This window comes from Corvus brachyrhynchos, unplaced genomic scaffold (assembly GCF_000691975.1).
Source record: "Corvus brachyrhynchos isolate BGI_N302 unplaced genomic scaffold, ASM69197v1 scaffold80, whole genome shotgun sequence".
NCBI lineage: Eukaryota > Metazoa > Chordata > Aves > Passeriformes > Corvidae > Corvus > Corvus brachyrhynchos.
Window position 1 is genome coordinate 6,917,172 of NW_008236769.1, and position 22,933 is coordinate 6,940,104.

Consider the following 22,933-nt stretch of genomic DNA (forward strand, 5'->3'; position numbering starts at 1 on the left):
CTGAGTTCAGTGGAGTATGGATAAGGCTGAATTTAGTGTGATCAAACATAAGCTTGTGTGATTTTACTTAAATTCCTACTTTTAAAATAGGTTTCTATTTAGTATGTGTAAGGATGACAAAATCAGATCAGTGGTATGTTTGATCACTGGAAAGAGAAATCAGTAAAATTCAAACTCAGATGAATTTGAAAAAACCCAGTAATTTTATAGCAGCAAGATCTTCATTTTTTGATTGTTAAATTTTGTATAACAACTGCATTTTCAGATGCAGCTGAGAAATATCAACAAACCAGACCATTCCAGAAAAATATTTCACTTATGCTTGTCTCTTTTTTGGAGAGTTTTATAATATTTGTCATGGTTTATGGAATGTGAGTGAAGTCTCTCCTAGCACAGCTTAATACAATGAATACAACTGAATACAATTTTAAATTGACATTTTAAAGGAAACAAAAGAAAACTCAGAGGAAATCATTGCTATGCCCTGAGGTGTATCAAAGATACTTTGGTATTTAAAGTTTAAATTAGTCCATGCTCTTACCCTGAATGCCAGTGTGCAGTTGTATTGACAGTAGAGCTGTTGTCATAAAAGGGTCACTTTGAAAGTCATGAGGTTTGTGCAGTCTGAAATGTCATGAGTGAAGAAAATAAAAATCAGCTCTTGGATGTGAAACACAACCGAAGGTGTGATAGCACTTACGTAGACATAAAGTTAGTGTAATGAAAGGCAGCATCAATATTATTGCCTGAAAGAGGCATCTACAGAAGCTTTGTGTGATGTTTTAGCTTCTCCACTTTGAGTGGGATGTAAAAACTTCTAACACTCATGGCTTCCCACAGAGGCATTATGCCAGTCCACTTTGAGAGAGAGTTTGAACTTGCTTGAGCAGAAAAAAAACATTCTCTGTACTCTCTGATGATAAGAGGAAACAAACTCATGTTCTTCTAAATTTAGTTAAAAAGTAGTAGATTTGAAAGGTTAGGTTAATTTTCAAATTTTTTTTTATTCTATAAACTAGAAGCCTTTACAGCAGATAAGCATTCTTTGATAATGCCAAGTAGTTCCTGCATTGGATATGGAGAGTATTTGTGCAGAAATAACCTTTAGTTTTCCCAGGTATTTAAGGGAAGGCTTGGTTTGTTGATAGTTGTAAGGCTTTTGTGAGCACAACAGCAGAATTAAAATATGCTGCATAAATTAAATGATTAAATATTCCAAATGTGAGTTATGGTTCAGTTCAGAAACTTGTAATAACCTGGAGACAGTACATACCAGTCTCAGTTGAAGATTTTCTGAGACCCCTGGCTCCATCCCCTGCCTTGTTGTAAACTTCCTTGCTGTGGACTGCCATCCATCCAAAGCAAGTCTCCTTAGTTAGAATTGGTGTTTTGTCCTCCCAGCTGCAGCCATCACGGCCTGCCTTGTCAATGTCATTGCTTTAATTTGTGTGGGCTGAAGCACAGCTGTGGGAGGGCTCATTTACCTTTCCTTTTCTGGTTTTCTCTAGCAACAGTAAAATGCTCCTGGGGGCAGGAGTATTTTCATCTTCTTCTACCAAGTCAAGTAGTTGAGCATTGATCTTTAGATTACCTTTGAGTGAATAAACTGATTTTTTAGGTTGTTAAGAAATAACAATTGCTTTCAATATTCACTGAATTTTTGGGGGGGGACGATAGCATGCCCTTTGAATATATTAAATACAATGTCATTCAACATATATTTTGGGGTTATTACTTTTTTATGTTTGATTTGAATTCTTCTCTCTTAAAGAGCAGCATAGAGAAAATGTGTAGCTTTTAACAGTTCTGTAGCAGAAGCGAATTCAATTCTTTATAATTACCGGCAGTTCTAAAGACAAATGAACCCCTAGTATTTGAAAGGTAATTTTATCTGTTGAATAAAGGAATTGCTGGAGGTGACACCTGGAGTTCTCACCAGCAAGAAAACTTATGAACTTTATCCCGCTAACAATAGATTTTACAAATTGTCTTAATTGAAGCTTTCAAAATGTGAATGCTTTGACACTTGACAGCACTCCTCCTACCTGAACTAGCAGCTTTTCCTGAATGATCATTAATTACCTGTTGATGGCTCACAACTCCAACCCTGAAGAAATTTACTGCTGCAAAAATGCACCCATGTGTTTTAGAGGTTCATGTAACCATGAAAAAAAATTTATTCAAAAGCTGTGTAAGTGACCTAGGTACATTATTCAGAATAATAAGGATTGGATATGAAAAGCCTAGTAAAAAAATACACTGGCTTTTTTCTGTGAATTTTTTATAAAATACTAATACATGCAAAAGTGCAAGCTAATAAATATATAGAACAGTAGATGTAGAATTAATGAATATAAGGCAATAAAAATATTTTATTTTCCTTATGCTCAGGCACAATGCACAGCAAAGTTTTCTGTTCACCTCATCTGTTTCTGACTAAGCTCCATGGCTAAGATCTAGATGCAGAAGGTTATTAGTTTGATGTTGCAATGAACACTGCTCTAGGGTCCAGATAGTGTTTCTTGGTTGCCAATGCAATGCATAGAAAGATGAATAAACACCAGTAACAGACTCTCAGAGGAAAAGGATAGGTCAAAAGGAGAACTGCATGAACAAGGGTAGTCAGTGTCAGTTTGACCAAGCAAAGAGTCAAAGCAGTTTCTTCTTTTAAATCTCCAGATATTATCTGTCCTACTCCAGAAACTTCACATTTTTGGAAACACTGAGGTGTGGCTCTGGTGACCTCTTTCTGAGTTTCATCAGAAAGAAGGCTTTTATTGTTCATCAGAGCAAGACTGTTACTGTCTTCAGCTGGTACTTCTAGTCAAAGTGCATCTTCTGACTCACTCTTCCTTTTCCTTTCTGTTTGTCAGCGATCAGATATTGCAATTTGTTATATTTGTTTTTGTTATTGGCCACAGTAAGGAAAAAACATTTTTTTTATTTTCTTACATTCATTAGTTCTACAACTACTGCTCCTCATGCCTTGTCTACCACTCTGTGGTAGCAACCAATTTCTTTAATTACTGGCATTTGAGGCCATGTGTCCTAAAAACTTCAACAGTTTCCAGAAACCATAAACAGTGAAGACATGGTCTGTTACCCATCTTAAACAGGAAAAGGACAGAGAGAACTCTTCAGTCCCAGCTTCTCTGGAAATTTGGCCCATTGTTTTTACTGTTGGGGTCCTTCAGGATGAATGCACCTATACAATGACATAATTTTGCATTGCTAGTATGAATAATTTGTTTGTTAAAATATTTCAGGAGGAAAGCCTGACATGCCACACCAAGTTTTCAAGACTGTTTTAGCTTGCAGGTTCAGAACCAGCAGCACTTTGTGCTAATGGTCTGTCAGCCTGAATTCCTGACAGGAAATCGTGGTTGATGGCTTTATATTTCTTTCAGAAGATTATTGTAGAAGCAGTAAGCCTAGAATAGATAGGGGTTGGGGTTTTTTCTTCTTTTCAGTCCTCATACAATGCTGGGACTGTAAGAATATTTCTCTTACCTAGGACTGAGCAGAGTCATGAGTCTTTAATTCGAGTGTTTCCATACTACTGCCACCTGTGTAGTGGATGAATATGTAAGGGATGCTTATGTGCTTTTATTAAAGTAAAAACTCTCTCATCATTGTTCTCATCATTGAGATAATTAGTTTTAGCAATGTAATATGAACAGAAGTGCCTAATCATCATTGTTACAGAGAATAATTATAAATTTAATTCTATCATATAGACTCACAGCTCATTAAAAGAAAATTTTCTTTACATTCAAATAGAACAGAAAGTTGGGCTATAATTAAGGTTGTGATGTTATAAAGTGGATCTGAAGACCATTTACATAAGTTGAGTGTATTTTTTAATTGCATTTTGTTCTTTGGTAGATACGCAGCATTGCAACTGTGAAGCAAAAAGAAACGTTGCCAAGAACCAGAGTAGAAACTTAATACTGAGGTTCAGTTTTTACAAACAAAAGCCAACACCAAAAAAAAAAATCAAACAGCAACAATAACAGAAATAAATAGAATTAAAATAAACAGAAATAGATAAACAGAAATAAAAAATAAACCCTCACCAAATTTCCCAATAGACAGAAATCATTACCAAAATCCAAAAAACAAATATATTCATTTTGCTCAGAATTTGTCAGAATGGCCTACATACTGCTGGTTTGTTGTATGTTAAAAAAAGCAAAAAAAAATTAAATTAAAGTAATAAATTAAAATAAATTAAAAGTTAAATATATTCCTCAGTTTACAGCCAACAGTTGTATTTCAAAGGGAATAGTTATAACTCATCTAAAGAAAAATATCTTAAAAGTATTGAATTTATTTGGATTAATCAGTTACATGGTAAGTATTTTACCTTCATTGAACAAATCTTCAGAGAAAAAATTATTCAGTCAGTAACAGATTGCTCATAAAATTCTGCTTGTGTGCACTGACTTATGGAAGTAAAAATTATAGGAAAATGCACTAACTAATATTTAAGAGGGGGAGAATTTCACTGAAGAGGAAATTATCAGATAGTTCAAATAAGGATACTCTTGTGTCTTTTTTGCAGGGAATATCTGCTGTAGAACTAGTTACCTAAGTAGAACTAGAAAGCATTTTGTGTGATCTATTATATTTTATGTAATAGCCTTGTTGTTGTATGTCAATCATTTTCGTGTAAATTACCTGAGAACCAAGAAATAACATTTCAATGACTGGTGTTAGAACCGAGTGAATCAATATTTTTGTTCTGCACTGGTTCTTAGTTTGTTTTATTTACCCTGAATGATATGGGTTGCCTTGCACCAACAAAGTTCAGAATACCTCCAGAACTGGCTTTCTAAATGCTTTTGGAATAGCAGGTTTTATATAGATGTTAAATCAAAGACCAGTTAATCAATGCAAAAAGTCTTTCACACAATGTTGCATTAAAAACTAGTCCTTTAATAATTATAAATACTAATTTTATAATACTGGAGTTTGCAAGGTTTTGTATTATTTGTGTGTTTTAGTTTGGTTTTATAGTTTGCACTTTTGCTTTGCCATAGACTGATAGCTTTAAATGTTTTTTTACTCAAGTGGTGTTTAATCTAAGGCAGAAAAGATTCAAATGGTGCAAATTAATGTGGTTAATGAACTATACCCTCTTCTACAAACAAAGAACCTGTTTTACTTAGTTATCCTGTGGAGAAGAGCTGCAGACAGCTAGAAAAGTCTGTAGCATGAAACTGTGACTCAGAACACCTCTGTCACACCTTCTGTTCCCAGTTCTCTCATCAGGATTAGCTGGGAATATAGCTGTCATATCTGACTGTAATGTCATATTTGGTGGGGTATTATTCAATCAAATACAAAGTGCAAGTTAAAATAATCTAACAGGTGACAGAACACCTCTATAAAATTTGAGCTATGTATTTTGCAAAATTCTTATTCTATTTGTAGGCCTACAGAAATGGAAGAAACTCAGTAGCTGCATTGCATCTCTCACTAGCAGTATTCCTGAAATATACTTTCGCATGGGTTTTGTTGCACATTTTGAGGGGGTTTTGCTCATTGGTTAGGTTGGGTTTTTTTGTTTATTTCTTTGTTTATTCGGTGTTTTTTAACAACTAAGGTCTGTGTAGAAACTAACAGCCTTTTGCTCTCTCACTGAAGAATTTTAGGTTTTTTTTCCAGCACTTACCTTCCAGGATTTTTACCTCACGTCCACTGCTTCTGTCCCACAGTTACTCTCTCTCTCGAGCCCTTGAATTGCAAATAGCAAAACCTTTCATTGAGGCAGTATTTTGTCCCCCAACCCTATTAGAATATATCAGTCTTCCCTGCATGCCTTGCCTTGCAGATAAAAGCCATTTTCATTGATCATCTCTAGAGCTGCACAGACTCCTTTTTCCCCAAAAAAAAAGAATATTGTTACAAGGTAGTTTTCTGTTTTCTCAGAACACCTCCCTTTGAAGATTCATTGTCTCAAAGCATGGAGTTGGAAAGTCTGGGAGCTCTTGCCCTAATCATGCTCTCAGAATTCCCAGACTCTCCCCTGTATGGACAGAATTTGGAGTGCTGAGTCATGCAGGAGGCTGGGTTGCCATGGATGGTCCTCCTGGTGGGGCTGGAAACCCTCCGGTTGCCATGGGGCCACTGCCTGAACACACAAGGGTTTGGCTTGGGTGGGTATTGAAAGATGAACTTCTAGCTCAGGGAGAGAGTTCCTTTCTTTTAGTGGTTCTTAGGGCACAAAATTTCTGTCACCTTTAGAGGTGATTTACCACTGTAATAAATCTCCTGATTTGTATTAAGCATTTATTCTGGTAACAGTCTTATTTCATAAATTATATATATAGCCATAACATGAATTCCCAGTTAGGTACTCGATAAAAGCAGAATGTGAAGTTCAGCATTTTCCTTTCTTTCTCATGTTTTCTGTATTCAGATTTTTGCACTGACTCCTGTAATTTCTGCTAAGCAGTATTTATTCATAACTGCTCACTGAACAAAGCAGCAAATATGTGCACTTAATTTTTCCTAAGAAAATGCATTGATACTTGTGCAAATTTAAATATATATTTGAAAATCTATAGCATGGATACCAAGAATATTTTTTCTGTTCTAATGTTCCAATTTCATGCATAAAAGAGTACTGGGTTGAGAGTCTGGATTTTTACCAGCACATGACATTGATTCTATGTATAACTTGACTAATTACAGAGATAAATGAATAAAGAACACAGATACAGAGGTATTTATGCATGTCTAATTGTGTCATGTGGGTTTAATCTAGTTTCATTAAACAGTTTATTGATATACAAGTCCTGCAGTAAGACGTACGTAGTTTCCAACAGATGTAGGATCCTAACACCTATAACAATCTGTCTTTACTAGGACTGCAGTATGTTAAGAGTTCTTCCATTATGTTCACTGCAATGGTGAAAAGAAAAAAGTATTAGAAATTAGAAATATTATGGAAATTAGAAATGTCCATAACACTGTAATTATGTGGTCAATGCATTACCTATTAAAATTCATGTCTGGAAGATACCTTGATGAAAAACTCCTGCAGGAAATCCTAATATACATTTTTTTGTTTTATGATCAGAACTAAAATAAAGCTGTTTCACTGAAAATTGTTTGGAAAGCCTTCCAGGGAAAAAGACAATGCCAGGTTCATCCTCCATCAGAAAGATCATCAGGAAGGTTTCTTGTGAATTATTTCACCCACATTCAGATATGTGTTAAAGTTGCAAAACAAAGTATTTAAAGACTATTCCAAAAATACAGTGGTTTTGTTGGATTGCTTTTCGCAGTGGTTTCCAAGCTTCCATGTTTGAACACAGGCTAGTACACACCCATCTGGCCTAGTGATTATAGAGGGTACCCTGCAGAGACTGACTCTGAGAAGTGGTTGGTAAAATGCCACAGTGTTGTGATCTCTGCTCAGATCCAACTTAGAGTAGCCAAAGCATAATACAGTTTCCTTCAGCCCCAGACACTCAGATTTGTATCTCAAAGAACAGTGAGTTCCAGGAGAAAGGGAGTCCTTGAGCACATCTCTGACACCTTGAAATGGCTGAGGATGGAATCCTGGGGTTATAGGCTCAGCTGATCTCAGGTGCCTTCACTCGCTGTGAATTTAAGGCTTTACAGTTTTCCTTCAGCTCTCCCAGAATTCTTTTTCACTTCACTCAGTTGTAGAGTGTGTCCTTCACAGTGGTGTGGCCCTTGGCAGGCATTCACATGTCCTCCTCTTCACCCTCGTAAGGTCAAGTCTGTGCTCTTCCAAGCATGTGGCAATAGACAGCAGTGACCTGACTTCATTGCACTTCTTGTGCCTGACCTGTCTTTCACATAACTCACGTACCACTTTTCAGGCCCCTTGGTTCCTCCCTGACTCTTTTAAGTCATCCCTCTATGGAAGCTGACTTTCTCTGTTTTGTGATGCTGTGGATATGCTTCTGTACATCATGAGAAAGCTGGGAAGTCTGTCAGTGCCACCCTTCCCGTTCCTCCACAGAATTCTTGAAAGTTAGTGATAATCAATATGTTCTTAGAAATTACATTGGAATTTCAAGCAACCTTTTCCAAGATAGTGCCCACACATTTTTATTTCCATAACACTTATGCTTTCTGATAGGTTTCTGTCCTTTTGTACTTTTTTTTGCCTCTGGCTTTTTTCCTCTCTTGTACAATGTGTGTTTTTCCAAATGCTGTTTCCAGCAGCATGTTTTATTATACTGATGAGAACAGCAACACCTCTGTAGATTGTCCTACAGCAAAGGCATGACAGAATAAATGATCATAAATAAGTCATCTTACATGATTTTTTTATTTCCAGTCCTTCAGTTCCTCTCTCCAAGGGGTAAGTGTCCCGACAAGCTACTGCCTCATATGGCATTTGAGACCCAAACCAGGTGCTGACAGAACAGGTGTTATTGCTGCCATTTGAACCCAAATCTCAAGGGTATGATAGAATGGCCACTGAAAGCCATCAAGCATTGATAGACCCCATATTGCTTGAATTTTGTAAAGTTATGCATGTTTGGATACTTCTTCATGTTCAAACTGCTGCTGCGAGAGGTTACTTTTTTTAGTCACAGAATTCTACTACATATGTCTTGTAGAGAGATACAAAGCTGCAGTTTGGACGGCTTAAACTCTCCATATGTCAGTTTCCTATGTATAAATTAGGAGTAAATAAATTTATTTGCTCTCTGCTTTTTTGGTGTAATTTATACCGGCAGTCTTTGGCACAGAAAGTTCAGTTGAAGGCTTTGCTACCACTTTAGATATGTTCTCACAAAAAGTCACGCTAGCTCATGATGGAAAGTAGCTGTTTGCTGCATCACATTGTCTTTCTTTTATGCACGTATTCATGGTTTCTTGCATCTGGAAGAGTGCCTGACAACACACGTCATCTGCACGTCATGTTATGTGTTTGCAAGTCCCTACCTCACGCTGCTCACAGGAGCTCCTGGTGTGTGTGTGTTTCAGCTCAGGGCCATTGAGCATGAGGGGCTACATAAGGATGCATCCCTATAATGCACTTAGAGATATATTCATAAGTGTCCAGGGGTAAAGATAGTGTGAAAGATTAGCACATAGATCAAGGAAAGATGTGCAAGGAGACGACCCAGTGGATGGACAAGCCTTTGGTGGTGTTTTCTTATTAATTTATATATATTTTAGAAGTCAGTTTTGATATAGAGGTTTTTGAAAGTAAATATATGTATAAATATGATTTTGGTTGTTTACACTAGCTTGTTAAAATGCTTAAAACAGAGGACAGACTTACATACAGTATGTGCGTATATGAGTCTTGACTACAAATGTAAATGGTGAGACAGGTAACACCAGCACACATGAGGACCTAGAAACTGGTAGGAGCAAAATACTGATGTTGATGATTTTACAGTTCTTCAAACTGTAATGAAATAATTCTCCAATTAGATACATGTCTAATGTGTAACATTAACTGAATTAGTAGCTGACCAGCAAATAAAATCCATATTTTATTCTCTAGAAATTAAAGTATTTCTATTGAAATATCCAATGGGAATGAAGGAAGCCAAAGATCATAAATTGAGACTTTCAACTACTAGACAGCTACTCCCTGGGGGTTACTGTCAGGCCAGCAATATGCCAGTGCTGTACAAAATAGTCTACTGCCTAGGTGGAAGGAAACCTGAGTGACAAATGTGGTATTCAACTGAGCTTGTTCTTATGGAGGTCAGAGTCCTTGGCTGATGGGAGAAATAGACCTTGCCAGAAGTGTTGGCAATATCTGGTAAGAGAATGTATTAAATAAGCATCAATGGCAAGTATACTCTTAGGGAAGCAAATTTTTTGTATTTTTTATTGCTGAAATAAAGTGGGTAATAATTATAAAAAAAATAGGTGTTAGTCTCTTTGGAGCCATCATTCAACTATTAAGGTGTAAATGTATTTTGGAGTATATCTGAATTTTCAGAATGTCAAGCATTTTAGTCGAAACAATCATTCTTATTTTTAATAAACAGCCTGTCACATGGTACTCTGGAAGCTGTCATGTGGATTTCCTGCTCTGTTACCTGCTTGCCACCCTGAAAAAGAATGTAAAACAGGAGATGTGATGGCATGAAAGAAAGAAGTGTAGCTTCTCTAAAATATGATTTTGACAAATCTGTCTCAGGAGGCCCTGCAGAGAGCTGCAGAGCAGTGCTAGTCATGGAGGTGTGTGGCTCGCTCATCTCTGCTGATGGGAGGGGGACTTAACTAAAACCACTGCCTTGTTGGACCCCGTTTCAGGTGGGATTCCCTTTGTCCTCACTGGAGAGTTCTTCCAGCAGTCACAGAGGCCGGCCGCATTCATGATAGCTGGGACAGTCAACTGGCTCTCCAACTTCGCAGTGGGACTGCTCTTCCCTTTCATCCAGGTACTCAACACCCTTGATAATTGATATGCTGTGATATTGTTGGTATAGAAGGACATATGACATTTGAGAAGAAATTTCAGGTAATAATAAACGTCCTATTATTGAAGCCAATGACATTCCTACCATGTTTGTGATACAGATCAGTTGTGAAACCCACCTGTCTCCTTGCTGGAATGTGTTGGAAAAAACTGGCCTGCAATAGAAAAAGTACTGTAACCATGGACAACCCTCAATGGCAAGTTCCCCCCAGGAGTGTTTCAGCTATGCAGGCTGATGGTTTTGTCTGGGTTCACAGTCACTGATGGAGATTGTCCCTGCCTCTTTCTTCAGGCATTAGGATACCCATCATCTGGTTTACCCTATGCTTTGAGAATCCATATTAATCTCATGGGGGAATAGATGCACCTCCCTCCATAAGCTTGGCTTAATGGCTCTTTTTCTTTCAACTTCTGTCAGGTTTTTGTCTTCTTTAGCTGGTTCCTTCTTGCTGCAGCTTAATTACTACATGGATTAATCTGTTCCTGTCCCAGCTTCCCCAGACTCCCATAAGCTTTGTTTTTATGGATTGCTTGGCTGCACTAGTCACATGGAGGACAGTTTGATCAAGAGCTGTCTGAAAACTGGGGTTTATACTTAAACAAGATAAGTTTATTTTCAAAAAAAAAAATTGTAAAAAGAAAATTAAAAGTTCAACATAGAACAACACTCTCCTGCTCTGATTCCTAAGACAACTTCAACACTATTTATGTGTTGTTGTATGGCAAAAAGGCTTCAAGCAGCTTCTAATTAAAAAACAAGCTGAGGTTCTTTTCTTGATCATGAACCTCCCCCAGGGATGGTCTGCACTCTCTGGAGCTCACACTGAAGCTGATTCTTCATCTCAGGAGTTGAAACACAGCTGATCAGTCCCCTGACTGGCCATGTCCAGCCTCTTAAAAGAGCCATCCTGCTCCACAGAAAATAGTTTAAGACTGAAGCTCACAACTACAGGGCAAAATAAAGAAGTCTTAGGTTTTCATTTTTTAAACACACAGAGAAAAATAATAGGGGCAGAGGAAAGGTACAGGGAGAGTAAAACCTCTAGGCCACTTGGAGGTCCTCACACCCAGGAGAGAGATTTTGGATTGGTCTTCAAATCATTGCTGAGGAAGACATTTGAGTAACAATCCCTGCTGCTGTTTGTGCCTTCTTGCAACAGAAAATTATTTGATTCTGCAATACCACATGCCTAACAGCATTTGGAGATACAGTAAGATTATCATACTCTAAGACTTTACATATTTCTTTTTCATTTGACAAGTATAACTGCTTTTACTATATAGTACTCTTTTAAATTATCTATATGAGGTAGTTTATGGGAGAACTTGAAAGCCTTATAAAGTCTGACCCATGATCTAAGTTTGATACTTAATTTAAAATTTCTTCTAACAGGGACAAATCTTTAGTCGTTTTGATTACTTGGATCAGCTTCAAAAGTCAGGATGATTATAAAGTCTGATCTTTCCAAACTCTGTACATTTACTAACATTAACTGCAATTACACTACTTGGTCTTCTTTTCATGCTTACTGAAATTGATGAGTGTTTTCCACCAGTTTCATGGTGAAGGCCTTTACAGCTTCGACACTCTCAGGTGAGATTTTTAAAAGGATGTAGAGACATAATTCCTTTTCCACTGAGGTTGTTAGAACATTTACTGAATGATAGAAGGAATTGGACAATTCCCTTTTGAAAACCAAACCTGGTCCAGGAGGCAGCCCCAACTCATCCAGCAAATGGATACTTCTGTGTGGTTTAATAGCTTTTTCTTCCAGAAGATGGGGAGTGACTGTTTAAGTTGCATTAGATCCTCCCTTCCAGCCCAGCTGGCCAGGCACTTCTGGTTCCACCCCCTGCCTCCATGGCAGCTGGGCAGGGACAGAAAAAAAGATCTCAAACCTAGGGGCATTTAATCAGAATATTTTTATTTGTTGTGGTTTGGTTTTTTTTAATTATCCAGAGACATTTAGAGAATAATCCCATTTCTCCAAAATTGCAGTTTCTACCTCCTGCACAAAACTGGGGATTACCCTGAGCTCTGGTCAGCTGTCAGAACTGAATTCACGCAACCCAGGACACTCCCTACTTGTTTTCCTAATCCTACCTGAGAGATCACCTGCTGAAAACTGTTTAAAAGGACCCTCAGTAAATTCAAATCAAAAGTCAAGCTACATTCTCTAATTTTCCATGTGCATATTAAAGCTTTTTAAGTGATTTAGTATGCATCCATATAAATTTGCTGTAGCCTTGGAGAATTTATCATTACATGTCATAAAAGTATCCTGTTGTGTGATTACAAAATTATCCAGTTTAGTTTTAATGAAGATAAATTATATTTCCATCTTAATGGGGTTATTGGGTTTTTTCTTCTTTCAAAGAAAAGAGAAATAAAAAAGAGAAAAAGCTTAGAATTTGCATCTAAAGATGAAAGCAGTGTTACTCAGACTTTGATTTTTAAAGCTTTTTCACAAGATCAAACTAGAACATCTCCTCTTTCCCAAGCTTTAACTTTTTTCCTATTTCGGTCAACCTTATTCTCAAAATTCAGTTTATGAGTCACCTCTTTCTTCACAGAAAGACAATATCCTCTTCTTAGCTCTTTTTATAAACCTAAACTAGGAAAAAATATCTTTAAAATATCTTCACAGGATGAATGCATCGTCCTGTCTGTGTATTTAAATACTAACCTGATTGCTTGAGAAACAGCAGCCACTTTTTAGCCTTGGTGTGCTTCTACAAAATTATCCCAAACATTTGGGAAACAAATCTGGTAACTTTGAAGTTAGTAAAAATATCAACCAGTTTTCCAAATGTCACTAATTAACTAACTTGAATGACTAGATTTTTGCCCTTCAACCATCTGTAGATAAATATAATCAAAGAGTGGCGTGAGTCATACATTAAAATGTATGGATGAGATTGAAAAGCTACTATAAAAATCAATTCTTGACAAATTAAAAAAAAAAAATTGAATGTGGCTTCTCTTCCACCTCATTACTCATACCTATTTGAGGTGATGAAATGTGAACAGGGACCCAGTAAATCAGAAATTAGAATGTATATATATGTGGAAATGGGTGCAATGAGCTGAAGCAGGCACAGGGAACAATAAACCAGCAGAAAAGTATATTATCTAAAAAAAAGTATATTATCTAAAGTATAATCTAAATAATGTATAAAATAATAATAAAAGTATAGTCTAAAAGGCTAGAAAACTTCTGGTGCTTTAGAATAGGCTTGTGTTAACATAATACTCTTCATTAGCAGTAAGTTTGCACGGATAGACTTCAGTAATCAAATGGTGTAGCAGGACCTTAAATTACATGTTATCTAGGAAAAGTTTCTGTTTACTTTTTGTAATGCATTGTGTAAATAAAAATAATTATTAAACATTAATAATTAGCAAATAATTTCACAACATGCTATTTTCATTATATCCTGATGCATTTTTATGTCATATTTCAAGTTGTTCTATTAGATTCCTATGAGGCACTTAAAGTCTATATGGTAAATTAGCATTATATTGTAGGACAACATAACAGATTTCTCCAGAAGTTTTCTGTCATAACAATTTCTCTTTCTAGAAGACTGTGCAAAGTCTTTTTTTGATGTCAAAGTCACATTGTATATTCAGTATATATTCAAGAAATATTTAAATTGCTATGTATTTTATATTTTTAATTTTCAAGAGCAGCTCATCTTCAGACTTTCCTCCTTATGCAAATGTTTCCAACAGGCAGGGATTTCAAAGGAAAAACTGATTTTACTCTTAACTGGGGTTTGACCACAATAATCTGGTTGGATCTGTGATCCAGATGAAGCTCTGTATCATATGGGATAAAGGTGCTACAAGCCTTGAAGCTTTAGTTTAGATTGCTTACTAGTACAATACAAAGACTTGTATGTGTGTTTATTTTTCTCCCTTTAGAAACTAATTTATTTGTGCCTGTGAAGTAATACTTCTGGGTCATTATACTTGCTTCTGGAGGGTCTGTTTTACTTCTACTCTATTTCTTCCTTATATTTACACTAGAGATTTTCTTTCTCATGCCTCAAGATTCATTTCTCAGCAAGATTGTCTTGGTTGTCCTCATTATTTCCTTACTGTGTAATAGTATCCCTTGACTTTATCTATTACTCAGCACAAGGATTTCAATGACATAGGTGTGCACAGAAAGTTATTCATACTTTCCCTCAGCCAAACTATTTTAAGCTTCTTGAAATAAATTGGATGTTTCATGTAATGACAGTGTCCCTGTATTAAGGGAAATGGCTAAAGTTCCCCTCAAAGATGAGAAAATGAAATGTGGGCTATCTGAGGGTTAGATGTGCTTATCTTAATTAGAAGCAACCCACTTCAGGGATACAATATAAGGATCTGTTAAATTTTTATGAGGAAATAGTGAGTGTGTGAGGGTCATGGCTGAAATTGCAGCTCATGTCTAAAAATGTCTCCATTTTTTACTTAGGAATTCTGTTTCATACATTATACTTTAGTGCTCTGTCCTTCTTCATTGTCCTGCACTTTCAGCAGAACTTTAAATTATGTCTGGAACAGAAGGGTAAAGGGTAAAGGACACAAGCTCTTATCCATTCGTTTCACTGGGTTATATCAGTTTGAAGCAAAGTGAAGTCAAATGTCTACATGAATAACAGTTTTTCTGCTGATCAATTTTGTAAGACATAGAACCATTATCATTTGACCTCACCACTCAAAAAGCCAGTTTGACCCACATCTCATGATGCTAATCTTCATGTCAATTTCCAAATGCAAGAACCCACTGCTAGTGTCAAGGGCTGTGACTCTGCAAGTTGAGAATTTAGAATCACATTTGGCATTTGCTGGAAAGAGCCAGAAGTTCTATTTTACAAACGTTAATGTGTTAAGTTTGTTAAATTGATTCAGAATTTGTTCTTTTGCTCATTCATTTTGCTGTATCTGCCCTAGACTATCTAGTTTCCTGTTTCCAGTATCACAGTCCTGCTTAGAGTTTAACCTTTGCAACAGAGCGTTTTAAGTAATTAAGCAACCATCATAAAATAACATGTAATGATGTTCCTCTCAACTACTTTTAGATTCGTCCAGACTATGGTGTTCACAGCATGTAAGCTATTAACAGGAAGACTGTTCTCAGCTAGACTACTTCAAAAGTGGCAAATTGTACAGGTTTTTTAATTTAAAACAGAATTCTGATAATTACAATGATAGGTTTTTTATTTTTTTCAGTTTACTTTTTAGCTTCAAAAAAATGAGCTCTTTTGCTCATTCATTTTGGGCACACAAAGTTCATAGTGCTAAAAATTAAGTATTCTTTAGTATTTTATTTAAAGGTGGGGACAGGGGAGGAAATGCCTGTACATTCTCTCTAATGTGTATAGCTGCCCCTCACTAAAGCTGGGGATATGTTTGTTCACCTCTTTGCTTAAGAAAATGTGACAAAGCTGCACCCACTTATTCATACAGCTCACTTATGCAGCTCTATCTCATCCTCAAAGTCGGGCCTAATTGCTTGCCATGCCTGGGATCTGTTTGGGGGGAATTGCCTGAGTACTTCAACTTTGATTCTTTTTTGAGAGAATTGCATGCGCGTCTTAGGTAAATCACCTCTTGGTTTTCCATTTTTTTTTCCACAAATACAAACCCTTGATCATCTGCAGAAAAGAGAAGACAAAAATGAGTAATTCAGGATTCAGCTGGCCAGAATTTGCAGAAATGTTGTTTTTCAAATAGCCTCATTAGAAAGTGGTATGAAAATAGAAGGTGATGCACTTAAAGGTTTATGCTTAACTATTAAATATCCTGTATAAAAATAGTCCTCACCAGCCCTGAAAAATCCAAAGTAAATCCTGCTTGAAGAGGTTTTATTAGTCTGCTGACTAAGCAGGTGCTTCCCTCAGGAGATTGCATCAATAAGTGTGTCTGCTGTTCTTTTACCCTCCCCTGTACACTAACGAGGGCAGGTGACCTTCAGTAACCCCCAGAAGGTCTGGCCCTTCAAGGATCCTCACCTGTGTCTCTGCCCTTGGCTCTGAATGGATATCTATCAAGAGGCAGCACTGTTATTATTTAGGAAACCACCCAAAACTCTGCTCAGCTTTGAACCTTGGATGTTCCTGCAGGAGGTTATGCTTAAGGAAATGCTAAGGGAAAACATCTGCGAAGCACAGGCTGTTGTAGTGCTTTGTTCTGACTTCCTGTTGACCTTTGGGTTTCTAACTGTGCACGTAAAAGCCTGGCTTCAGGTATTGCTAAGGGAACCTTTTCCTAGCTCTGGCAAGCCTGACTGGTGTTGGGGGTGGGGAAGCAGCTTTGTGAAGGTGGCAGTGTGTTCTGAACCTGAGCAGTATGTGCAGGCAGTGTGAAGAGGCCAGCATCAGTGGGTGTGTCAGTGGGATGTGGATGGGGCTGGCTTGGTGCTTCCTGCATGGCCAGGATTGCTGCTGCTGCTGCTGCTGCTGCTTGAAGCAGAGTGTGAGTCAGTAACCTGCCCTTACGTGAGAAAACAAAGAACTACAGAAACCACATACTCTCCTTGAATTTTTTCTCTATTTACTTAGAACTTCCATTCAGAATTGACTTGCTTTTACTTCTTCTCCTGATGTTCCCTTCCTCTTTTAGCTGCCCCTTCTAGCTGTTCAGAGGTGGTGTATTTTGATAAGGAGTCAAGCTACTCTTCCAGTGGATACAAGTATTCAAGTTTTTGAACACGGGCTTCTTTCCCATGTAGTAGCTCACAAAGAATATAAAAAATATTTGCCTTTTCAATTTTATAATATATGTTGTTATTATTCTTGTATCATTGACAATGCACATAACCCTGAACAATCTTGAGGCCATCCATGTCTGTTGGCCCAAATACCCAGAGTTGCAGAGAATCTGTGCTCTGTCAGCAAAGACTTTATTTGAAGTTATTCCTCAGGTTTTTACTCCCACCCCAGCCTAAGAGAAGCAATACTCTGGGGTTTTACTTCTAGAGTTAGCAGCAACAGGCTCATCTCTAGCAAGCTGGAAAGAATAAAACAGCAAAGAACAATTAGCTAGGGATTAGCTAGGAGACTATGGTGGTTACAGATAGTAAGTGAGGGATACAAGTTTCATGGACATAATATAAAAAATACCCAATATAAAGAAAAGAAAGTACAATAATCTTGTGGAAAAAAGACAGATCCAGTTTCCTGACAGATCTGTCAGTACCTTTTCTGTAGCAGCCATTGTTCAATAGCTCAGCCTTTCCTGGTTTTCCATCACATTATCTCACCTTCTAGATCCCCTGATGGGCACATTAGATACATTTTGGCCAATCTATTGCTTGTTCCACCTCTCAGATCTTTCCTCCAGCACCAGGCAACTCAAAAGACATCAGAAACAGATAAAAATTATTTAAACATCTAGGCTGAACTGTACCCCACCCATGTCCCACTAAAGGTTTTTATTGAGTTGGGATTTGTGACTTAACATTTTCCTCCCCCTTTATCCTGTATTTCTGTCCTACATCCTTTATCAGTGTACAGTGCAGGTAGAAGGTTTCATGCTTATAATGAGTAATTTAATTAACATGTGATGTTCTTCAGTGCCAAATGCAAGTTTGGGTGATATGAATTGAGCTCTGGATGAGTTACAAAAGGTTTATGAATGAGTGGTTTTCTTCCCCGTGAGTGTAAAATAATAACCAGCTTTAAGGAAATATTATGACTGAAGAATGGCTGGAGACAAAAGGGCTTTTTGTGGTCACCCTGAAGTGTTCCTATTGGGGAATTATGGGCCTGTGGGACAAATCCTGCAGGACACAAGTGCAGCCTTGTATAAGCCCTACAAAACCCACTTGTAGGATTTATAAAAAAATTTAATTTTTAGTTTATTCTCTCTGAAACTTCAGTTGAAGGTCCTTGAGGGCTACTTCTTAAGGGATTGCAGAAATTAAGAAGAGTACGATTATTAACAATAAATATAAAAAACATTATGTAAAATAATTGCAAATAAAACATGCACTCATGAGTGTTTAGTTCAATTAGAACAGGTTTACAGAGTCAAAGATAATAAGCACTAATTTATTTAGCTCATGGATAGCAAAGAAATAAAGAGGAATAAGAAAGGTGGGACAAAGTTGTGGCTGCACCACCAAGAAATGCAGGTAACATACTACATTTGGTTGCCAGGTTTATTCATATGAAGCATTAATGGTTCTTTTTCATCCTGGAGAGTATTTAATTCAGTAAAATTTAAAAAAAAAATTAAAAACATTATTCTGGATTGAAACTCTGCCATTCAGCTGAACAACAATTACAAATGCAGAAGATCCAGATGTAAAATTTAAATTCTTAGCATGACAGGATGATTTATGAGGCATTGCAAAATTATATTCTCCTGTCTACTATATCTGCTGGTTTCTGCCTCTGTATAAGCTTGGAAGTTCTATCTGTTCCACACCGGAATATTTCCCCCCCCGCATCACCCATGATGTTTGACTTATGATTGTCAGGTTGCTCAGGACTTCATGCTTCTAGGATTTAATGAAAAAACACTGGTGATCTCTGGAGTCCATCAACAATATTAGAGAATGCACTTGCCAGCTTTTCCTATTACAGGCAGGATTTGAAGCACTGAACTAGGTAATGAATTATCCTCAGAAACAGAGAACATTGTAAATAGGCAGGCTGGCAGTCAGCCATGGTATTAAAAAGCAGCTGCAGGAAAGGGTTTTTTCCATTTTTTCTTTCTTGTTCCACACAGGAATTGATGTTCTTCTTGCACACCATGCATGATGTATAATGACCAAGTGAAACATAAAAATAGTTCTAGGAATTGCATACACCTTGAGCACTCAAAGCAGGGACTTAAACCAGCCTGCAGTGTAGGACTGGTGTGACTAACGATGATGAGAGTGTACTACAAAAATGTGCAAAATCAGGGTTGCAGCATTGTCTGGTTCTGTCTTACTTCAGTTACATACCCTTAATGGCATCTATAAATATGTATGTTTAGGAAGGCAGGTCTGCTTCCTCTGCCCTGAGTGGTTTTCCCAGGGGTAACCTCAGCCTTGCAGCACCTAAGGTGGTGTGTGAGGAGTCTGGCTCTCCTTGGGTTTGCTGTTCATGACTTCACACAAGGCACCACAGAAAGGTCGCCTTATTTTTGGAGTTGGAAATACACTTTCTGGTTTAATTTAGCCTTGTTAATAAAAGAAAGTCCAAAAATTTGGGTTCATTGGATGTTTGAGAGTGTAAATCAATAGAGGAGGAAGGGAGGTTTCCTCAAAGGTTCCAAGTGGCTTGCCTGGAGCCATAATGTCAAAGCTCTTCAAAGTTCTATAAAAGCGCAGATGGCAATATTGTAATTATCAAATGGTTTTTCACAACTGTACTGTTGAAAGGTAACCAATAGCTGTAAAATTATCTAACAATCACCAGGCAAGAAATACTTACGTTTCAGTGAAGTACAGCTCCTGCTGGCTGGCTGGAGCCTTTTTAATCAATTTATAAACAAACTTCTTTAAATATACTCTCTTTATATTTGCAGTGAAGTAAAATCCATAACATTCAAGTATGGTCTGTATTTTGCATTCCCTTAACTAACTCTTACATTTTCTAGCATGAAAAGAAATGCATATTATGGATTTTTTTCTCCTGCTGTGAACTCCCATAACCATATGAGTGATAACAAATGTGTGCCATTTGGGTTTTTTCCTCATTTATTTTGTAAATCTCAAAGACTCTAACTGCTGTGATGAAGGCACCCCTGGCTATGGCAGTTTTTCCATGGGTTGTGTAGAGGTGTACAGCACTGCTAAAGCATGCCTCAGTTTCTGTACCTTGGAGCTGGGAGCTGGTGGGTAGAACAGCCCAGTGAAACATCTGCCTGGTTTCCAGAAACCCCGGGCAGTGCCAGGCTCAGTCAGCACAGTGCAGGAGCCCTGCTGCCACCTGCTCTCCCCGAGCTGCCTCAGCTCAGTCTGGTGTCTCCAGCACTGCCCAGACTGCAGGTCTGCCCCTTTGCCAGGAACCTGCTTTGCTGTCGACAGGCCACAGGCAGTGTTGGAAGAACCAAAATTCATGCATTTTTATGAACTTCTCATCACTCTGACTAGCAATGAGTGCCAGCATGTACTGTACTTGGTTAAAAATTGCTCCATACACGCTGTTTTTTCTTTCAAACAATTCCTGCCTTTCTTCTGATTTTTTTCTCTTTTATAAATGACCATCTCCTCTGTTTTCTATTCACAGGCTGGTTTACAGACCTACTGCTTCCTAGTGTTTGCTGGCATCTGCTTTGCAGGAGCAACCTACCTGTTTTTTGTCCTGCCTGAAACAAAAAATAAGACATTTCATGAGATCAGCCAAGCATTTGCCAAAAGGAATAAAGTAACTTTAGAAATGCAAGAGATGAAGCACTACCCGGGGGAGAAGAAATCAAGTGTAGAGCAAGACTCAAACTTCACCTCTTCAGTCGACAATGGGGAAACCAAAAAAGGGTTTGTGTAAACCCAGGATGCTCTTTCAGGGGATGGGGGAAAACGTGCTCTTTTCATTTATAACAGCTCACAACATGTATATTTTATGACATCATGAACTGCTTCCCTCTTGAAAATGTTCTAAGTGAATATGGGTGAACTCATGAGCAACTGGGGTAATGGTTGAGACAATGAGGGGCGGGAGGAGTGGCAACTGCTAAAATAGATGAGATGGAGTTTCCTTGGCACCTGTGAAGCATGTGCTGTGGTGAATGGGGTGGGGAATATAGACTTAGAGAAGTGAAGTAGCAGTGAGGAGCCGTGGTTGTGAGTAGCAGCTGGCTAAGCACCCCTATGTGCTCACAGGGAGGTGTCCATCCTCTCTCCATGAGGAGGAGGAGGCAGGGAAAAGGGAAGAGATCACAGTGGGGGTGTGCTGAGAAGCAAACCTCAAATGGCACCAGAATGTATTTCTCCACATTTCCCAAGATGTCCTTTAAGCTGCCCATGAGAACTGAGATGACTCTCCCCTGACCTCCGATTCCCTTTCCAGCTATTCTGGCTTTCAGTTGCACTGTTTGGATATCTCCCACCTTCCCACAAACGGTCAGCTCTGGGTCCTGATGAGTTTCCTTGTCTCACTTGCAAATCCTGACTCACTAGTAATAGAGCTGTCTCTAGCTTCTGGGTATGCTGGCACTGCATTTCTCTGGAGATATATATTAATATAATTTTATTTTTTAAGAATGAACTTAGAAGCTTTCATATGAAAAGAAAACTAAACCTCATGTTGAAATGAGAGAACTCTGATGGTATATGTAGGGTATACTATTAAAATAAAAATTCAAACAATTAAGTGTTCCAAGGGCTGGGATTTTTTAAATTTGTTTGTTTGTTTGTTTATTGCTTTTCTTTTCAAATTCCTTTTAAAACAAGTCTTAAGAGCCCAAATTTCCCCGAGACCTGATAACTGTTAGTTCTTAACTCTCAGATCTCTGCATAGGAATTTGGGTGCCTATTTCTTGCTTAAACATTAATTTTTATTTTGGCATTAGATTCTGAAGCACCAGGCCTAGTTCACATTAATAAGTTTCTAAGCTGTCCAAAGCTTTATAAAACTGTTTGATTTCTTGAGAGGAAGACTCAGCAGGCTCTCAGTGGTTCAGCGAACAATTCATGGGATTTTTTTTCTTAATGAACATCATCTTTACAGTTTGTAATTTTCATAACAGTTTTTCTTGATCCCTCTGGGTACCTGGATGCTGAGGGGTAATAAGAACTTTTAAGCTAAATATCTGTTTTATAAGAAAATCAGTAAGCTTAGAGCTGCTCTCAGTTAGGAGAAAGACACAAGAAGAAAGTGCAGCATGTAGGTAGAGTCAACTGCTTCCACAAGTTGTGTTTACTGATCTAGAAATTCATGCATTTGGAGCATTTCTTGTGAGAAAATTTACATACATATTCATATATGTATGCATATGTGAATATATCTATTCCAAGGATAGATATATATTAATATTCAATGGCTTAATATTAGTGGCTTTAAGGTGAAAGAGGGTAGATAGAGATTGGATATTAGGAAGAAATTTTTTACTGTGAGGGTGCTGAGGCACAGAAACAGGTTGCCCAGAGAAGCTGTGGCTGCCCCATCCCTGGAATTGTTCAAGTCCAGATTGGATAGGACTTTGAGCAACCTGGTCTACTGGAAGGTGTCCTTGCCGATGGTAGGGGATTGGAACAAGATGAACTTTAAGGTGCCTTCCAATCCAGGCTATCCTTAATTCTGTGATTTGTATTCATATATATACACACACAATGGATAATTATTTTCCAGTATCTGGGCAGGGGGGGTGTTTGTATTTCTCCAAGTGATAAGCTGGTTTTTGTTTTGTTCTACACTGTAAATTACACTGTAAATTAAAATCAGAGATCCGAATGTTCAGCTGTTACTACTAATTTATGTATATGGTTTTATACTGTGATTTATTTGTATGTGGCATATTTACTGCAGCTATTGTAAGCTGACCTAATAGAGCAATTTCACTAC

General features: G+C 37.6%; 1 protein-coding gene across 1 annotated transcript in view; it reads left to right on the forward strand.

Annotated features, from left to right (window-relative positions):
- SLC2A9 (solute carrier family 2 member 9) overlaps positions 1–22,298 on the forward strand; it is an 82,591-nt gene extending 60,293 nt beyond the window's left edge. The window contains exons 11-12 of the mRNA XM_008645139.2: positions 10,273–10,400; positions 20,660–22,298. Of these exons, the coding sequence (XP_008643361.1) occupies positions 10,273–10,400; positions 20,660–20,917 (386 nt within the window). The 3' untranslated portion in view covers positions 20,918–22,298. The remainder of the gene's footprint in view (positions 1–10,272; positions 10,401–20,659) is intronic.
- The last annotated feature ends 635 nt before the right edge of the window (positions 22,299–22,933 follow it).